The sequence below is a fragment of the Vipera ursinii genome (assembly GCF_947247035.1).
Source record: "Vipera ursinii genome assembly, chromosome: 2".
Taxonomy (NCBI): domain Eukaryota; kingdom Metazoa; phylum Chordata; class Lepidosauria; order Squamata; family Viperidae; genus Vipera; species Vipera ursinii.
Genome location: NC_139513.1, coordinates 28,690,407 through 28,708,411, shown reverse-complemented (window position 1 = coordinate 28,708,411; position 18,005 = coordinate 28,690,407). Strand labels below are relative to the sequence as shown.

General features: G+C 42.5%; 1 protein-coding gene across 1 annotated transcript; it reads left to right on the top strand.

Annotated features, from left to right (window-relative positions):
• Window positions 1-4,379: 4,379 nt before the first annotated feature.
• LOC310634137 (uncharacterized protein) lies at window positions 4,380-11,247 on the top strand. Its single transcript, XM_083352218.1, has 6 exons — window positions 4,380-4,401; window positions 5,799-5,912; window positions 6,187-6,301; window positions 6,425-6,492; window positions 8,430-8,559; window positions 9,418-11,247. Exons 2-6 carry the CDS (start codon window positions 5,799-5,801, stop codon window positions 10,653-10,655), a joined length of 1,665 nt encoding a protein of 554 aa, XP_083208344.1. The 5' UTR covers window positions 4,380-4,401; the 3' UTR covers window positions 10,656-11,247.
• Window positions 11,248-18,005: the final 6,758 nt, after the last annotated feature.

The window sequence follows — 18,005 nt, the reverse complement described above, 5'->3', positions numbered from 1 at the left end:
TGCCAGTTGATGGTTCATTTGTGGAGAACTGTTTTTCAGCTTTTCAGAGTAGCTTCTCTTTGCTACCCTAATCTCCCTTGTGAATAGTTCCTGGCCTGATTATATGAGATCCTATCTCCTTTCCTGTAGGCCTCCTCTTTGGCATGAAGCTGCTTGAGCTTTTCCAAAAACCACAGCTTATTGTTGTTATATGTGCACAAGCTCTTGGTAGGCTCACACCTGTCCTTACAAAAGCTAATACATGATGTCACAATATCTGTAAATTCATCCAAGTCTGTTGAAGCAGCTTCAGAAATGCTCCAGCCTCTGCATTCGAAGCAAGCCTGTAGCTTGCTTGTCCATCTTTTCATTATTCTTACTATAGGCTTTGCAGTTTTGAATTTCTGCCTATAGCTGCACAAGGGAGAGAGCAGTAATCACCTTTTAATGTGGAGCACCAGTGATCCAATATGTTGCTTCTAACGAAACAACTAACATGCTTTATATATCTGGACAACTCATGAATGAGGTGGCTCTGTTAAAATCTGCTAAGACAATAAATAGGGAGTTTTTATATTTCTGTTCTGTACAAAGTATCTGGTCAGCTAGAGTCTATAGTACGCTGCTTATGCAAACCTGGATTGGTATATAAACCCCAACCAGGATAAATGAGGAAAACTGTTGCAGAGCATACAAAAATTTACAACTGATGATTAGTGTTAATAATTATTAGTAATCTGGCTAATATCAACTTAGAACAGCAGTATAAAACACAACAATTATACATACATGCACATAGATAAATACACACATGTAGAACGTATATATTTCCTAAGAAAACAAGAAGATTATCCAAAAAGGATTTAAGAATTACTAATTTCCCTTACAGACCCATGTCAATCCCGAGGAGAGTACAGTTCAATAGCTGGTATGGCATGTACATCCTAAAGCCATTGGTTAATGCTGAGCCGTAGCCATTTCTGGTTATGCATACTCAGGCAGATTCAATTGCTCTTGATTAATCTTCTTTGCCTGATTTTGCATGCTTCCACATAAAACCTGGAAATCTTGTGAGTTACTTCACAGTTGATGTCAGAAAGTAGAAAATGCTTACACTGCTCATTATTGTATCCTGTTTTGCTAGTCAGAAATGGAGTAATCAGAGCAGCGGTGTCAAACTCGCAACGTCACGTGACATCGTGACATATTGTGACTTTTTTGCCATTGCCGGCAATGGGGTGGACATGATTTTGCCCTGATGCATCCAGCCCACGGGCCAGCAGTTTGACATCCCTGAATTAGAGCATTTCCAGGTTCTGTATCAAACTTGCAATGCAGAAGGGTATTATTGATTGCCTCTACCTCTCCTGAATCACAAGGACATACATGTAATAAGTATGGGATATTTTTGAATCTTCCAGTCAGAAGTGCTGAAGGGAGAGCATTATGTTGGACTAAGATAAAAGATAGGATAGGACAGGACAGGACAGGACAGGCTAGGACAGGGCAGGACAGGACAGGACAGGACAGGACAGGACAGGACATAAGATAAAAGCCCTTCTCTGATTTGGGATGTGTATAATAGGTTGCTGGTACCTGTGTATGTCCTGCTGTCTGCCATGGGAAGCTGAGTGTTATTACCCATTTGGTAGTCTATTTTAAACATACATTACTTAAGTGTAACTTTGCTTGCTCATCACCAAAAGATAAATTTAGGGAGAAAGAGTTTCTTGTAAATTGTTTTCACCCATTTTGAAATTTGTCTTCTCATGTCAGTAGAGCTATAGGAATCTATAGGAATAGTAATTGAGCCAAGAGCTTGACCTCAAACAGCTTAGTTGCTACAGGTACTGTATATAGTGACCTCCTGTGGAATAAAGAAATGTTAAGATACTTAATTTAGATGTGGGGATAAAAGGGAACTCATCAAATTTGTTCTACAACACTCTAGGGGAATGGCCAATATTTTAGAACAGAATTCCCCAAACTCTGAAATGAAATGAACCTTTATTGTCAAAGTACAACTATGTGTACATTGAGATTAGCTGAGCCTCCCTTTGTGCTCCCACCCCCAACAAAAAAAAACACACACACACAAAACGGCCTGTTGGGAACCTGGCTGCACAAGCAGTGGGCGAACAATTAAAGCTTTATTTGGCATGCATGGGATCTTTCCAGTCTGTGGAAAAATTGTTTTCCACAAAACTGGTCCCTGGTTCCAGAAAGATTGGGGACTGCTGCTTTAGAAGATAGGCTCAAGAGCCAAAAGGATCTTGACAGACCTAAACACTGGGCCCTATCCAACAAATTGCAGTGTATTTCTGACAAAAGTAAGGTTTTACATTTAGACAAGAAAAAACAAATGCACTAGTACAGAATCAGTGATATTTGGCTCAATAACAGTAACCTTGAGACAGATCTAGGAGTCCTAGTGGGCAATTACTTAACTATGAGCCAGCAGTGTTATGCAACTGCCAAAAAGCCAATACAGTCATAGGATAGGATAGGATTGTCACTTTGAATATACACCAATTGGGGTACATCAAAATGAAATTTTGTTGCATACAGCTCTCAGAGGGTCACCACCTCTGATATACACTCCTTGTTCATGACCAGCTCAAGTTTCAGAACGTCCATTTTAGTCTCTAGGGAGCGAACAATGACAAACAGGACAGATGGAAACGGAGCTCAGTGTGGATTAGCTTGTATTCCTGCATGACAACCCCACCTCCTTTCCTTTTTCTGATCCTGTCTCTTCCACTTTTACCTTAAAGGCGCGCCTTGCTCCTTTTTTTGCCCCTAGAGCACACTGCTGCCGCCTCCAATTCCTCCAAAAGTCTCTCTCCCTTCTTCTGGGCCTGCCTTCGCTCCATAAACCCTGGGACCTCTCCTCCTCTGCCTCCATCGGAAACAGCCCTGATTTTCAATAGAATCTGTTGCTGTGCCAGCAGTCAGATCTTGCTGCTGGCAGAACAATTTCAAACAGTGCAAATGACTTAACGGTTTCACCAACAGTTCCGAAACAGCTAAAAACTCGCCTTACCAGCAAAGACTGTTGGTTGTATATTAGCTTAGTCCCACTACATTGCTCAAAACATCAAAACCTTCCTAATCATGTGGCCTTCATCCCTTATCTCCCTCCCAAACCTTTTCATCTTCAAGAGCCAATGCAGCCACAGCCAATCCAGGCGCCGCCATCTTAACTCATCAACTCTGCATCTAGTTTTGGTCACCATGATACAGAAACCCATGTTGAAACCCCAGAAAGAGTGCAACAAAGATGATTAGTGAACAGGAGGCTAAAACATATGAAGGGTTGCAGGAACTGGGCAGGTCTAGTCTAATGAAGAGAAGGACTAGGGATGATGTAACAGGAGGCTTCCAATACAACATGAGGGGCTGTCACAGAGAAGATGAGGTCAACCTATTCTCCAAAGCAGCTATGACAGAGTAAGCTATCAAAGAGTTATCCAGCTTAAAAAATTTCGACAGAACAATTAACCAGTGGGACAACTTGCTTCCTGAAGTGGGTGCTCCATCACTGTAGGTTTTCAAGAAGAGATTGGACAGGCATTTTGTCCGTTGTGGTATAAAGTTTCCTGCTTGAGCATCACTTGGATTATAAGACCTCCTTGGTCCCTTCCAGGTACATTACTCTTGGGTTAGGACGCTGAACTTGTCGATCGGAAGGTCGGCAGTTTGGTGGGTCGAATCCAGAGTGCCGCGTAACAGAGTGAGCGCCTGTTACTCGTCCCAGCTTCTGCCCACCTAGCAGTTCGAAAGCATGTAAAAATGCAAGTAGAAAAATAGGGACCACTACGGTGGGAAGGTAACAGCGTTCCGTGCGCCTTTGGTGTCTAGTCATGCCGGCCACATGACCACGGAGACGTCCTCGGACAGGGGCTGGCTCTTCGGCTTTGAAACGGACATGAGCACCGGCCCCTAGAGTCGGAAACGACTAGCACGCATGTGCGGGGGAACCTTTACCTTTACCTTTTAAGAAGGCTGAATTATATTTCTTGTCTGTTCCTTGGTCCTCTCTATGAAGGGATGAAGCTTTCTATAGAATCGTTCTTAAAAATGGAAGGGTGCACATGGGTCAATGCTGTCAAAAGCGATTGGATGAAGAAGGATTATTGATCAGGCAGGAAATAACAGCCTCCCAGAAAGGGCACCGTTTCTCCCAGTTGCATCGGAACCTTCCGTGTGCACAGAATCCCTCCAGAGAACACACCACCATGCGCTTCACCGTTCGGTCACTGGAGGGCGAATGCCAGAGGTGATTTATCATAGATAGAAGGGGAAGGAAGTGACATCACTGAGTTTTGTCTCTCTAGGACGCAGCATTCTGTCTCTTTCTCACCCTTTGAGCTTCGCAGGAGGTTTAAATGATTCGAAGGGAAGAGAACCAGAGGTGGGCGGGTAAGTGGCGTTTAGGGTGGGGATGTCTTCGCGTTCAGGTGGGGGCTGGGGCAGAGGCTGCTCGCGCTAGAGAAGGAAGGTCCCCATGTAGGTTCAATTTTCTGAGTCCTGGGAGTGGGAGAGCCCGGATCCCATGTTCCCCTGCCGCCCCTTTCCATGCAGGCGATAGACAGAGGGAAACAGGACCAGCCACGTTGCGCCAGGAACAAATCCCCAGAGAGGAGGAAGCGTCCTGGGGGGGATCCTTCCCCCCCATATCCTGGAGAAAGCTCCCAGGTCGGAGATGGGGAAACCTTGGATGGCAAATCTCAAGCAGGAAATAAGAAAATAGCTGCAAGGGAGGAACTGCAGAAGGTTGTGCCTGATTCTCCTTATGTGCTGGATGACGCTAAAAGGGGGCTGGATCCTCAGCAGTTCAATTTGTCTTAGGGCGGTTAAGTGAATCAGGACATCGCCAACCCCTGTGTTTCATGGGAACTCAGCCCTTGCAGTTGCGTAGCCTGTTTGGTTTTACGGTATGTTTTGGCTGCATGTAATTGTGTGATTTGGCTCTTAAAAAAGAAACCCTGAAGAAAGGGAAATAGAACTTCCAAAAGAGGTCATTTCAGGCATTTCTTCTTTAAAAACTGAACTTGTCATAGTTTGGTCTGTTAAGAGTTTGTAAAGTTCTGTAAAACCTGATCTAGGTTTTTATAAAGCAAGCCCTACTTTGTGAGGAAAAAATGAAATTGGAAATGATCCAAAACACATTTATTCAATGTTCCAAGTAGTTGATGGAAGTCAGTCCCAAAGTTTGTACTAAACAAACATTCATGCACAGAGACTACCTGCTCAGTGCCACTGTAATCCTGTACTAGGTCAGAAAAATACTTTATATTGGAATGGGTGTTCTCCAGCAGCTAAATCCTTTCTAATATAATCTATTATACAGAAATTGGAAGCCATATGTGCTCTCTCTCTTGGAGGCAAAAAATGGAGAAAGACGGCTGAAACTCTTGCCTGATCTGTAACTACAGGAATGGTACCGAGACTGGAAAGGTGTTTGGAAATCCATAAGGTTTCCTGGATCCATTTGAAGTTGCAGGACAGGAAGAATGAAAAGACAATCTTTAGCAAGTGTGGGAAGTAGAAAAGACCCTTCTGTTGTTCAGTCTGATAGCCATGGGGAGATCTGGGCAAGAACTGGACAGAAGATCCTGGAAGAGAAAACCATACTTTCAGAGGTTCAGTCCTGGAACTTCAGGAAATTCCAACACCAGGAGGATGGCAGTCCCCGTAGACTTTGCAGCCGACTCCATTCCTTTTGTAATAAATGGTTGAGATCAGAAAAGCACACAAAAGCGCAGATGCTGGACCTGGTTGTTCTGGAGCACTTCCTGGCCCTTCTGCCCCTGCAGATGGAGACCTGGGTGCGGGAGTGTGGAGCAGAGACCAGCTCCCAGGCGGTGGCCCTGGTAGAAGGCTTCCTACTGAGCCAGATGATGGAGCAGAAGGAGAGGACTGATTGGCAGGTGAGAGACTTTCATTTGGGAGCTCAGAATTGATTAAATCTAATAAATACAGTGTGTTTGAATTCTTAACCCTTGTTTACAAGGGTTCTGTGGCATTCATTTTATGTGGAGATACTCTGATAATTCTTGTAGGACATTGTTCTAGTTCCTTTCCTACTTTCCATCCTAACTGATGGTGTTCTGGGATTCCAAAGTGGTGTTCTTGGAAGAATCCACTTCTTGAGAAGTATTGTCTATTCATTCTTCTTTTTTTTCCCCTGCCTGCTATTTCAAGTCCTTCATGGTGAAGATCAGGGATCCTGAGAGACTGAGGGATCCATCAAGTTCATCTCCGGAAATATTTTTCAGGATGTTCTCTCAGAATGATCCAAATCAAGACACGACCAGAGGTAATACAAGGCTCTACCATTCTCCAGAGCGATCACATCTATCTCATCTTCTGTATGTCTTCTCTTCTGTAGAATATCACCCCCTACATTATTAATTATGCAGTTTAAAATTCTCCCTCACAGGGAGGAATAGAAGGACATTGGCCCTCCCTGATGTTGAAGCTGAAACAATGGTTGAAGCTCCAATTCAAGTAAGAAGTGGAAACTTATTTACTAGATTTATATTCTGTTTCCTTCAGAAAGTCAAGCTGGTGTACATAGTACAATCTCCTTTCACCTTTCCCTCTTGTTAATGTTGGCTTATTTTTGTATTCCTGAGCAAAATGATGTTATTAGGACATTTTATTTTAAGACCAGTATTTTAAAGCTAGTTGTTGCCAATTATTATTATAATAATTGTAACTATGTTAATTACACTACCCAATTTTCAAATAATTCTTCATGATGCCTATTCTTGTTGTAATTCTTTGACTTGCAATTGTGTAAGGATGCTTAAAATAACTAAATATACACACTGGCAAATCACCTTTTTTTTAAAAAATAGCTTTGTTTACAATCTGCGATAAGGAAAGAAAATGGACACATTAAAAGATTAGACTATTAAACTCCAATGCAACAATAGAAAATTCTTGAAGTAAAAATCATTCTGAAAGCACACATAAGGCATATTTGGTTCGCAAAGTAAATTTAATAGCTTGATTTGTGCCTGAATTTGGAGGCCAAAGAATCCAGTTTTGCAAAAGCTAAGAAATGGAATGGGACAACTTGCCACGATCAACTCACCATGTCCAACTTGAGATAGGACATCTTGCTGCACGTCAATTGAGCAATTCAATTTAATTATTTAAAATTATATAAAAATATTTTAATTTTTGGCATTCAGATTTTATTTTTTCCCTTCCTTTGGCATCCTTTTAATGATTCTATTCCACTATTTTTTCAATATTAGTATAAATCTTGTCCTGCCACAATTTGTCCTGTGGCGAGTTGGCCATGGCAAATTGACCATAGCGAGTTGGCCATGGCAAGTTGGCTGTGGTGAATTTTTATAGACCTCTAAGAAATGTTCTTCTCAGGAAATTTCTTCCGCTTTGTTATTTTCTATTCAGTCGATGTCTCAAGACAACAAGCACCTTCCTTACAATCTGAGGACCAGAAACAAATTCCTGGCAGGATTGGTCCTTCTTGAGATACCATGAGCCATTTCCTAAAATGCTGCAAAGAATCCCACTGTAAGGATCTGTCTTAACTAGGTCTCCCAAGAAACTAGAACTCTTGAAGCAGTCTTTGTCACAAAAGGAACTTTTATTGGGAGTTATTGATAGCAAGGAAGCAAAGCAAGGTCTGAGGAAATAGCCCATAAAAGCAGTATATCAAAAGCAGTATTCGTTACACCTCCCCCCATAGTTCCACTGTCCGTTTGAATCTTGGCCAATCCACAGGTGGTATATTTTTTGGTAACGCTGCTTTGTCACCCTTGTCAAGGTTTCTCCGTTTCATTTGCCTCCAGCTCCAAGCACAATCCACCTTCTAGATAAGGGTGTTGGCATTTGAGCGCATTCCTTCCCCTGGAGGAAGGACAGTGTGGCACAGGCAAAGCAAAGCATATTGTATATCCTCTTATCAGAATCTCCCCTCCCAACAGAATGGCAGGCCCCCAAAAAGGGTCATAAAAGCATATAACAGTAATACATTTCTTTGGGGATCTGACACTGCCTCTCCCCCCCCCCCCAAATGCAGGAACTATTGGCGTCACTGATACCATAGGTGCAGTTTTGGAACCCCAGATACCAATTGATTCCAGACATCTTTGATGGTGCTGGTGGGTGGGTGGGTGGGTGGATGGATGGATGGATGGATGGATGGTAGTCCAATTGACTCAGAAGGAAACTGGTGTAACATTAACTGAATGACACTGAAAGTCCTGCAGAATCAATCAAATTGATAATACCTGCTCAAAGTATTGCTTCAGTCAAAAGCTTTTTGCTCTATTTTTTCATATAAACCCTGGAATCCTAGCAAGTAGAGCCATTTACACAGGCTTGCTTGCTTGTGGAATTTATAAACAATAGGACCATTTTTACAATTCCTGTTGGGCCTTTTGTGTACTTTTTTTTTCCCCTGTCAGGAGGGCCTTGTCTCCTTCGAGGAGGTGGCTGTGTATTTCTCTGAGGAGGAATGGTCTGTGCTGGATCCTCACCAAAAAGCATTGCATTGGGAAGTCATGCTGGAAAATTACAGGAACGTTACCTCTCTTGGTAAGGGTTTCCTATTCTCCAATCAGGAAGACATTTTGTAATTGGATACCATTGGCTGTTTCTTACTTTTAAAAAATCTCAAATAGATGTCATCTCTTGAGAGGAAGCAGGTAGAAATTTGAAGTTCTACTGCTCCGAGGGAGGAAATAGATCAGTGGCGTTCTGCTTAGATGCATCCTGTGCCATTTCACATCTGGTGATTTTTATATTGCATTTAAACGTGTCAGTGACAAAGTAATTCCTTGGCTTGATGTAATGCATCACAAATTTCAGCTTTTTTGACTCAAATAATTCCGTATCAGTCCTATGAAGCCTTGTCGTTCAGGAATGTGGGTTAACTACTTCTGTTTGATTTCTGTCCTGAGCCTTGGAATTAGGAGTGAAATGGTACTGTTTATCCATTGCAAACATACAGCTTAAGGGTAAATGAAGAACACTAATTTCTTTTCTCTTCAACCATGTGATTTTTGACAAAAAACAAAATGCAAATGGAATATAGTTTGTGTAACAAAAAAAAGATGAGTTTCAGTTCTCACAGGTCTCTGTTGGAATTGGCACCCCTTCCAATAAATGCTAGGTTTTTTCCTAATAAGTCCCTGGATGCTATCCCTGTTTTTTCTTTAATTCAGAACTGACTCTTATTGAGATTTCAATATGTATGGATAATTATAAACAAAAAGCATATTTGACTATTTTAAATCTTTTATGCTTCCTGAATATCATTTATGCCATGCCATTGTAAGCAATGAAACAAGCTATACCTTAGAATTTGAAAAGTTTCAGAAGGCAATTATTATGACTTCCAACTGATTGATCTTTTTCTTTAACCTTGTTATCTATTTCTCTTTCCCCTTGAAGGTGATAATGTGCAGGACCATAAAGACTCAAGCAAATTACTACAAGACATTCCAAGACGTGGAGACACCATGGAGAAACCTGCAATTCAAATGGATTTCCAAAGGCAGGAGAGAAACCCATCAAATAATTGGAATAAAGAAAGCTGTTCTTGCATTGATGCTCACATGCAGGAGTTTCTTGACCAACGAGGAAAAATACAAAAAAAATATATCGCGGAAGGTGTAAAACTATCCAAAGACACATTAGACATAAATGAACACTATCCACCCAAAGCCAAACGACAAGATTATATATGCAGAGACAATGGAAAAAATTACAATTGGACGTTCCCATTTCCTCAGGAAAATGGGTGTCTTACATCTCGTAAAAATCTTCACATCAGAGAGAATCCAGATAAATGCATGGAGAATGGAGTGAATTTCTGTGAAAATAAGACTTTTACTGTTCAGATAAGGAACCACACAGAGGAGAAGCCATATAAATGCATGGAGTGTGGAACGGGATTCCATAAAATTTCATCCCTTGTGAGACATAAGAGAAGTCACACAGGTGATGCTCCGTATAAATGCATAGAGTGTGGAAAGAGCTTCGACAAAGAGAGTAAACTTACATCCCATAAAACAATTCACACAGGGGAGAAGCCATTTAAATGCATGGAGTGTGGAAAAGGCTTCAGAGTACTCAGTAATCTTACATCCCATAAAAGAATCCACACAGGGGAGAAGCCATTTAAATGCATGGAATGTGGAAAGACTTTTACTTATAGGAAACAACTTAGTTCCCATCACTTTACCCACACAGGGGAGAAACCATACAAATGCATGGAGTGTGGAAAGGGCTTCAGCCAACACAGTAAACTTACTACTCATAAAAGGATACACACAGGGGAGAAACCATACAAGTGCATGGAGTGTGGAAAGAGCTTCCGCCACCATAGTGGTCTAACTTGCCATAAAAGGATCCACACAGGGGAGAAACCATTTAAATGCATGGAGTGTGGAAAGGGCTTCAGTGCAAACTGCAATCTTACTTCCCATAAATGGATCCACACAGGAGAGAAGCCATTTAAATGCACGGAGTGTGGAAAGACTTTTAGTCAAAGCAGCGCCCTTACTCTCCATAAAAGGATCCACACAGGGGAGAAGCCATTTAAATGCATGGAATGTGGAAAGTCTTTTAGTCAGAACCATCACCTTACTCGCCATAAAAGGATCCACACAAGGGAGAAGCCAATATAAATGCATGGACTTTGGAGAGAGCTTTAAGAGGAGCAATGACCTCACTTCCCATACAGAGATATACTTGGGTGAGAATGTATGTTAATTCTAGAAAGTTAATTAAATTTATAAATTTTTCTGTTGGACTGAGCTTGCAAAGGTTCTTTTTTTTTTTAGTTTGACCCTCCCAATTGGCAGACTGAGGGAAATGAGTTTACTAATAAAAATGAAAACAATTGGGCAGGTGCCATTATGAATTAGGATTTTTGTAGGTATCTATATTTCAGTACAATTTATTTTCTTTCAAAATTGAGATTCCTACACCACAATTGTTTTTTTCTTCCTACCTAATCACACTCAAAAGTGTTTAAACTTTCTTTCTGTTTCCTAATTTTACAATTCTTTCCCCTTCCTTTCTTATCCTTAATACCCACTTACGGTAGTTTATTGTTCTCTGTCCTCAGAAATGTTGGAAATGGTTCAGCAGAGAGATATTAGGCTGTGAAAAAATACTATAAAGAGAATTCAAGTTCCATCTAAGAGTGAGGTGGAATGTCATATTGAAGTGCCCCATTGAGTAACTGTGATATTACATTAAAAGTGACAAATAAGAGTTTTCCTACTTTGAGTTTTTCATGCTTCCCCCTTCCTCTCTTTTGTCCCAAGTTAGGGATACTCCCTAAAATAATAGTGAAAGAGTTGAAACTTTAATGGGTTGGCGACACCACTGGATTTCTTGTGCAGGTAATAAATTAAAACTTTTTTTGCTACTTCTGTTGGAACTTTTCAAATTATTTTATTGCATTGGTTGTGCAGCCCAAAAATCTGACATGAATAGCTGTGTTTTTCTCATGCATTGGGTGAGCCTGGAACCAAGTGGGTCATCTTGGTGATGGTTGTAACACAATGTGAGGTGAGAAGGTCAGTGATGAAGTCCATGGATATACTCCCCCAGGGTGTATATCCGGCATGAGCAACAGCTGCAACAGCTCCGGTGGTGGTCCCAACACATTCTTCATCTGGCAGCAGTCTGGGCGGGATACCACATAAGACTCCATAACACATGCCCCACCAAGTAGAGCATTTTAAACAGGCCAAAATGTCCCGCCGTTGGATTATTCTGGCCCCGACAGAGTCCAATTATGCATTCCAAACTGTGACAAAAGGATCCTGCTGCTGCTTTGCCCGGATCTGTTCTTTTAAGTCGATGGGTACCTGGGTGGCTGCGAATGTCTCCACCGGAATCACCAACCCAAGTGGCACCTTGTTCTTGACTTGTGTGTATTTTGGCTTCTGTGACAGGGCAATAGTTCACTAGTTCCAACCCCCAGGGCTATAAGTCAACCAAAAGTCAAATTGAGGGAAAAAGAGGAAACAACAGATCTGGCACTGGTTGAACTTCCTGGCCATCTTCAAGTGGTCCAGATTCCAATAGTTCATTCATACTTCGATCTGGTGCCTCCAAACGCCACCTTGACCACCAGCAATACTTTGTCCCAGATTGGGTAGTTATGCTCAGAAGTGTTGAGCTTGCGCAAGTAGTATGTGCAAGGAAACGCTTGTTTGGAGTTCCCGGGTGCTTGCAGCAACACCAACACTACCGCAATGTCCGTCACATTGGTTTGGACTATGAGTGGCCGAAATGGGTTAGGGCGGAGGAAAATGGGGTCTGCAGTGAAGGCCATCTTCAGGATCTCAAAGGCGCATTGCTTGATTGATCTGATATGCAGGTTCTGAGGTTTTGCTGGTAAAAAATACAGGAAACCAGAAGTTGCCTTCAAGCTTTACATTTCTATTCAGCTGAACAAAAGATGGGGTCTTCTAAATGAGAGCAGCACCGAAAGACAATCCTTGAATTTATTCTTTCTGGTTACATAAGCAAGCCATATGATAAAGATTTCACCCAGTAAGTCTGGCATACTGTAGATAAGAGAGCAGAAGTAACAAACATTCCATTTTGGGTGTTTCCCTAAAGATATCGTATGTTCTCGGGTGGGTTAGGACATTGGGTGTTTTCCTTGCTGGCCTTCCATGACCTTGCATCCAGGACTTTGCAAGAGCCCAAAGACAGTAGGGCCATCTGCGCATTCACAATTGATGTTTCCTATACTGTCCCCTAATTCCAGGTCAACAGGTCCCTAACATGAATCTCACCCATTTCCACAGCAAGTGGGTGAAGGAGGCAGTGATCATAGCAAATTGAGGGATGCAAGTCCAGTTAATAATTGCCAAACCCAGGAGCCACTGGACATCCTTCACTCAGTGTGAGCATTGCCAAAACTATAAGGCCTCATTTTTTTCTGGGTCCATGTTGATGCTGTCAGCCGAAATCCAATGTCCCAAAAAGTCAACTGGTCTGTGTGAACTGGCACTTTTGCACTTCACAAAAAATAATTCCCTCGCAAACACTGTAGTACTATTTGTATGTGAGTCCAATGGTCCTTGAGCAACAATGAATATACCAAGATGTCCAATGTATATCATCATGAAGCTGTCCAAGAGTTCCCGGAATATCTCATGCATAAGACGCATGAACACCATGGGTCCTTGGGTAACTCCAAATGATATTACTATATATACAAAATGTCCATACCGAATAAGGAAGCTATTTTCCATTCATCCCCTTTGCAGATTATCATGAGATTATATGCCCCCCACAAGTCCAGCTTCATTTTCACCTTAACTGCTCCATGAGTTTTGGAATGAGTAGGAGCGGGTACTGATTCTTGATGGTGATGACATTTAATTTGCAGTAGTCAGAGCAGCACCTCAACTCCCATGACCTCTTCACGAAGGGAACAGGTGCCGCCAAAGGGGACAACAAAAGATGGATTAAGCCCTTCCACAAGTTTTCATCAATTAAGTCCTTGAGGGTCTTAAACTTGGGCTTGAACAGTGAATAAATCTTCCTCTTGGTAACTTGTAATTCAGAATCGAATCTATAGGGCAATCGTATAAAAGGTGAGGAGGAATTAGCTCTGCTTCCCTCTCACTGAACACATCGGCATAAACCTCTGGTGGTAGATCCAGGGATGGGGTGGGAGGCCTCTCAGCGGTGCAGCCCTGCAGCCTTGGGGAGTGTCACTTTGGGCTGTGGACAACGATCATCCCCCCCAATCATATGATCCTCGGGTCATGTGCCTGGAACCATTCCAGCGCTAGCACGACAGGAAAATGAGGAGCAGCCTCCAAGTAGAACTCCAGTTGCTCCACATGACTGTCCATGTGCATCTGGAGTGGAATGGTGACTGTTGTCACGGGTCCTGATCAGAGAGGTCAGCCACCTATAGTCTCCACCAAAATGGCAGGGGCAACCTCATGCTGTGGGATCGTCCATTTCCGAAAAACGCTAGATACCTAAAGTTGGCCCCTGAATCCATCATAGCTTGTGTTTGCACCTTTGCCCTATCAGGTCATGTCAAAATCACTGCTACAGCCATATGCTGCTTTGGTGTGACTCATGGTTGCTGTGTTGGGCCCATAAACATGCTCATCCAACCTCACAAGCCTGCTAGGTCGGGTCCCTGAGAGTTTCCTGCCAGCACCTGACTTTTCTTAGCCGGGCACATAGGGGCCAGATGCCCAGCCCACCCCCCCACAGTAGAGGCATAGTCCCTCCCCATACAGGTGGTCCCTCTCAGCGACAGTGAACCATGGTTGGGGACCATTTGCATAGATTCCTTGAGGAAATGGTTCCTCAGGGGGCTTCACTGGTGGGTGTGTTTCTGCCTTCTGTCTCCGTATTCTCCGTTGCCGAAGCCATCTGTCTATACAGTATATGCACACAGAAGTGCATGAGGGCCTCTAACCTGCTGGAACAGTCCGTCCGGGTCAGCTCATTCAGAAGCTTCAATGACTGACCCTTCTAGAACTGATTGATGAGGGGCTCTTCTTTCCATCTCAGGTCCTGGCTTATCAGTCAGAAGTCGCTGATATACCCTGTTACTGACCATCACCCTTGCTTCAGCTCAGCAAGCACTTGTTTGCCATCTGAGCCTTCACAGGGTCCTCAAACATAGCCTTCAATTGGGTACAGAACCACTCATGGTTATCCAAAAGCAGGCTGGATGCCATCTGGTCTCAAGCTCATAAAGAGCTGACATTGCCCCAAAATGCAGGGAACTGCTCCAAAGTCCCATCAAATTTGTCTGACAAATTTGTCTGGGCATTTCCTATGGGGATGTGCCTGGGCTGCCACTTGCATCTGGGCCAACGGCAAGGAAAGCAAGGCTACTTACTGGGCTTGTCTGCAAGCAACTGCTCCATCCTTTCGAAGAGTAGGTTTGCTGGGAAGGGTGAATGTGTGGCTGGGTACAAAGTTTCCTATCCTGCTCATTCATACACACATGTAACAGTAGTTTAGTGGGTTTATTAATATTCCCCAGCAATTGACTTCACTAGAAACCCAGAACTCTCCCAATTATGTCCAGCCAAAACCAGACAAGATGCTAGTCCTTAGAGCAATGGCCAATGGGTCCACAAGGTACTTGAAAGTTTTCCAATTAAGATAAACCCAGTCAAATCCCACTCAGACAGCTGCTTGGAGCCAACAATGAACTCTCCTCCAGACGTGCCCAGAAGTAGTTCATCCTTCTCCGAGCTGACATCTGGACAGCTATCTGGGGAAGCGTCCAGAACAGTCATCACATAATGTACATCTATATGTACATTACATCTTTGATATAGATGTACATTACAGTTACATCTATATGGAGGGAAGCAAGCAGTGGGGTACCCAAAGGTTCTGCCTTAGACATAGTACTCTTCAACATCTTCATTAACAATTTAGATGAGGGGATAGAAGGGAACTCTTCAAATTTCTGGACAATACCAAGCTAAAGGGAATAGCCAACAGCTTATAAATCAAAGATCCAGAAAGATCTTGACAGATTTGAACACAGGAACTTATCCAAAATGCAATTTATTGGTGAGAAAAGTAAGGTTTTACAATTAGGCAAGAAAAAAAATGCACTAGTATGTTAGAGATGGTATCTAGCTCAACAGCAGTACAGAGAAGAACAAGAAAAATGATTAGGAGACAGGAAACTAAAACAAATAGAACAGTTGCAGGAACTGAGTAGGTCTAATCCAACGAAGAGATGATGTAAAAGGAGACTTCCAATACCTGAGGGCTGTCACAGATAAGATGAGGTCAACCTATTCTCCAAAGAACCAATGGCAGCATAAGAAGTAATGGAACAAAACTTCTTAAAGAGAGATCCAATCTAGAACTAAGGAGAAATTTCCTGACAGAACAATTAACTAGTGGAACAATTTGTCTCCAGAGGTTTTGGCTGCTCTATCAGTGCATGTTTGCAAGAAGACATTGGGCAGGACTTTGTCAGTCATGGTACAGGGTTTCTGCTTGAGCAGGGGAGTGGACTACAAAACCTGCAAGTTCCCTTCCAACTATGTTACTCTGTAATCTGTATTTTGAATCTCGTTGAGTAAAAAGAAGGCTGAATTGTATATCTTCTCTGTCCTTTCGCTCCGTATATAAAAGGCTATAGCTTCTTACAGAACCTTTCTGTCAGGACCCACCCCAATCCACATCTTAGGAAAATAAAGAACTCTTGGAACCAGGTCTTGTCCAAAAGGAGGTTTTACTAGGACATGATCGGTTGTGGAAATACAAGACAGGATCTGGCATTGTATTACACTTTGATACTTTATAAAGAGTTTCCCGGTTCAACCCCCTCCCCTCAAACCCATTTGGTCAGACCCACATCAATTAAACTTAGGTGTCAAACCCTTTCGTGGGACAGAGGAATCTACCTGTGCCTTTATGACTATTGCCTCCTTCCTTTTCAGATTCAAATGGAGATACAAACCAGATCTCCTTCCCTCTTCTCTCCCTTTGTTGTCCTCAGTTCAAAAGGTTTTTCCTGGTCTTTGAAGACAGCCTACAGGCAGGCTGAATAACCATCTTCTCTTCTCCCCTCGGGAAAATGGCAGAATCCAGGGAGGGGTATAATATTTTAGACATACATTTATGAATGGGATATAAATGGATTCTGACACTTTCTTAAAAGTGAAAAAGTACACATGGATGTAACACTGCCAAAAGCAATTGGACTATTGATCACAGGAAAAACAAAAGTCTCCTTCTTCCTGGGCCCTGAAGGGAAAATGCACCGTTTTTACCATTTGCCTAAGTATTTACCTTGCTCCTTGACTTCTTCAGAAAAGAGAACAGGACACCATGAGCTTCACCATTCGGCCACCAGAGGTCAAACACCAGAGGTGATTTATCATTACAGACTGTGTATTGCTACATTTTTTAAAACTTTGTTGCTGCTGTTTCCCCCACACCTTCTTCAGACCATGGGTCCAATAATTAAAGGAACAAAAGGAAGTTTTGTTTATAACAAGACTACATATTCCACTTGTAAAGTGGGGCATAGGGTCACCTGTTATGGTCCTGTCAATACAGTAAAGCCCTATCAACAACTTCAAATCTGGACATATGGAGGGATGCGCAGACATTACCTCTTGGAAAGAATAACACGAGACTTATGGATAGTGCCAGAGTCTTTTTGGATGCATGTTAAGCTATTGACTATAATCTAGCTAAATAGACTAAGCGGGGAAACAGGCCTACTTATTTCACACAAAATATGTTTATACATCCTACCCAACCTGGCACAATTGAAGGAAATTCAATGTGATTAAAGGAGTCAGCACTTCCCAGTGCAATGCTGATTCTTGCAACCCAATGTGCTTCGAGATAAACAGATCAGCAGATTTCTCAGCATCATTTGGACTATCGATGGAACCGGACACAGATATGGCTTCAACTTGATCCTATTATACCACCATCCCAGAAACATTTTTGAGTTTTTCATTCTTTTTACGATGAACTGGAAGTCACAGTTGACATTCCCTCAGTACTAAAGAAACTTTTTATTGATCTGGCCAAAAGAATTGTTTCATCTCTAAGTGTGACTAATTGTTTGTTGTTGTTAGTTGCGAAGTCGTGTCTGACCCATCGCGACCCTATGGACAATGTTCCTCCAGGCCTTCCTGTCCTCTACCATCTTCTGGAGTCCATTTAAACTCACGCCTACTGCTTCAGTGACTCCATCCAGCCACCTCATTCTCTGTCGTCCCCTTCTTCTATTGCCCTCAATCTTTCCCAGCATTAGGCTCTTCTCCAGTGAGTCCTTCCTTCTCATTAGATGGCCAAAGTATTTGAGTTTTAGCTTCAGGATCTGGCCTTCTAAAGAGCAGTTAGGGTTGATCTCCTCTAGGACTGACCGGTTTGATCGCCTTGCAGTCCAAGGGACTTGCAGGAGCCTTCTCCAGCACCATAGTTCAAAGGCTTCAATTCTTTGACTAATTGTTACATGCGTGGGAATACTAACATCGGTG

Excerpts from the sequence above, each read along its gene's own strand:
- LOC310634137 (XM_083352218.1), top strand. The coding sequence starts at position 5,799 with ATGGAGACCTGGGTGCGGGAGTGTGGAGCAGAGACCAGCTCCCAGGCG. Across the intron at positions 5,913-6,186 it reads AGGAGAGGACTGATTGGCAG|TCCTTCATGGTGAAGATCAG; the intron begins GTGAGAGACTTT and ends TGCTATTTCAAG. Across the intron at positions 6,493-8,429 it reads TGGTTGAAGCTCCAATTCAA|GAGGGCCTTGTCTCCTTCGA; the intron begins GTAAGAAGTGGA and ends TTCCCCTGTCAG.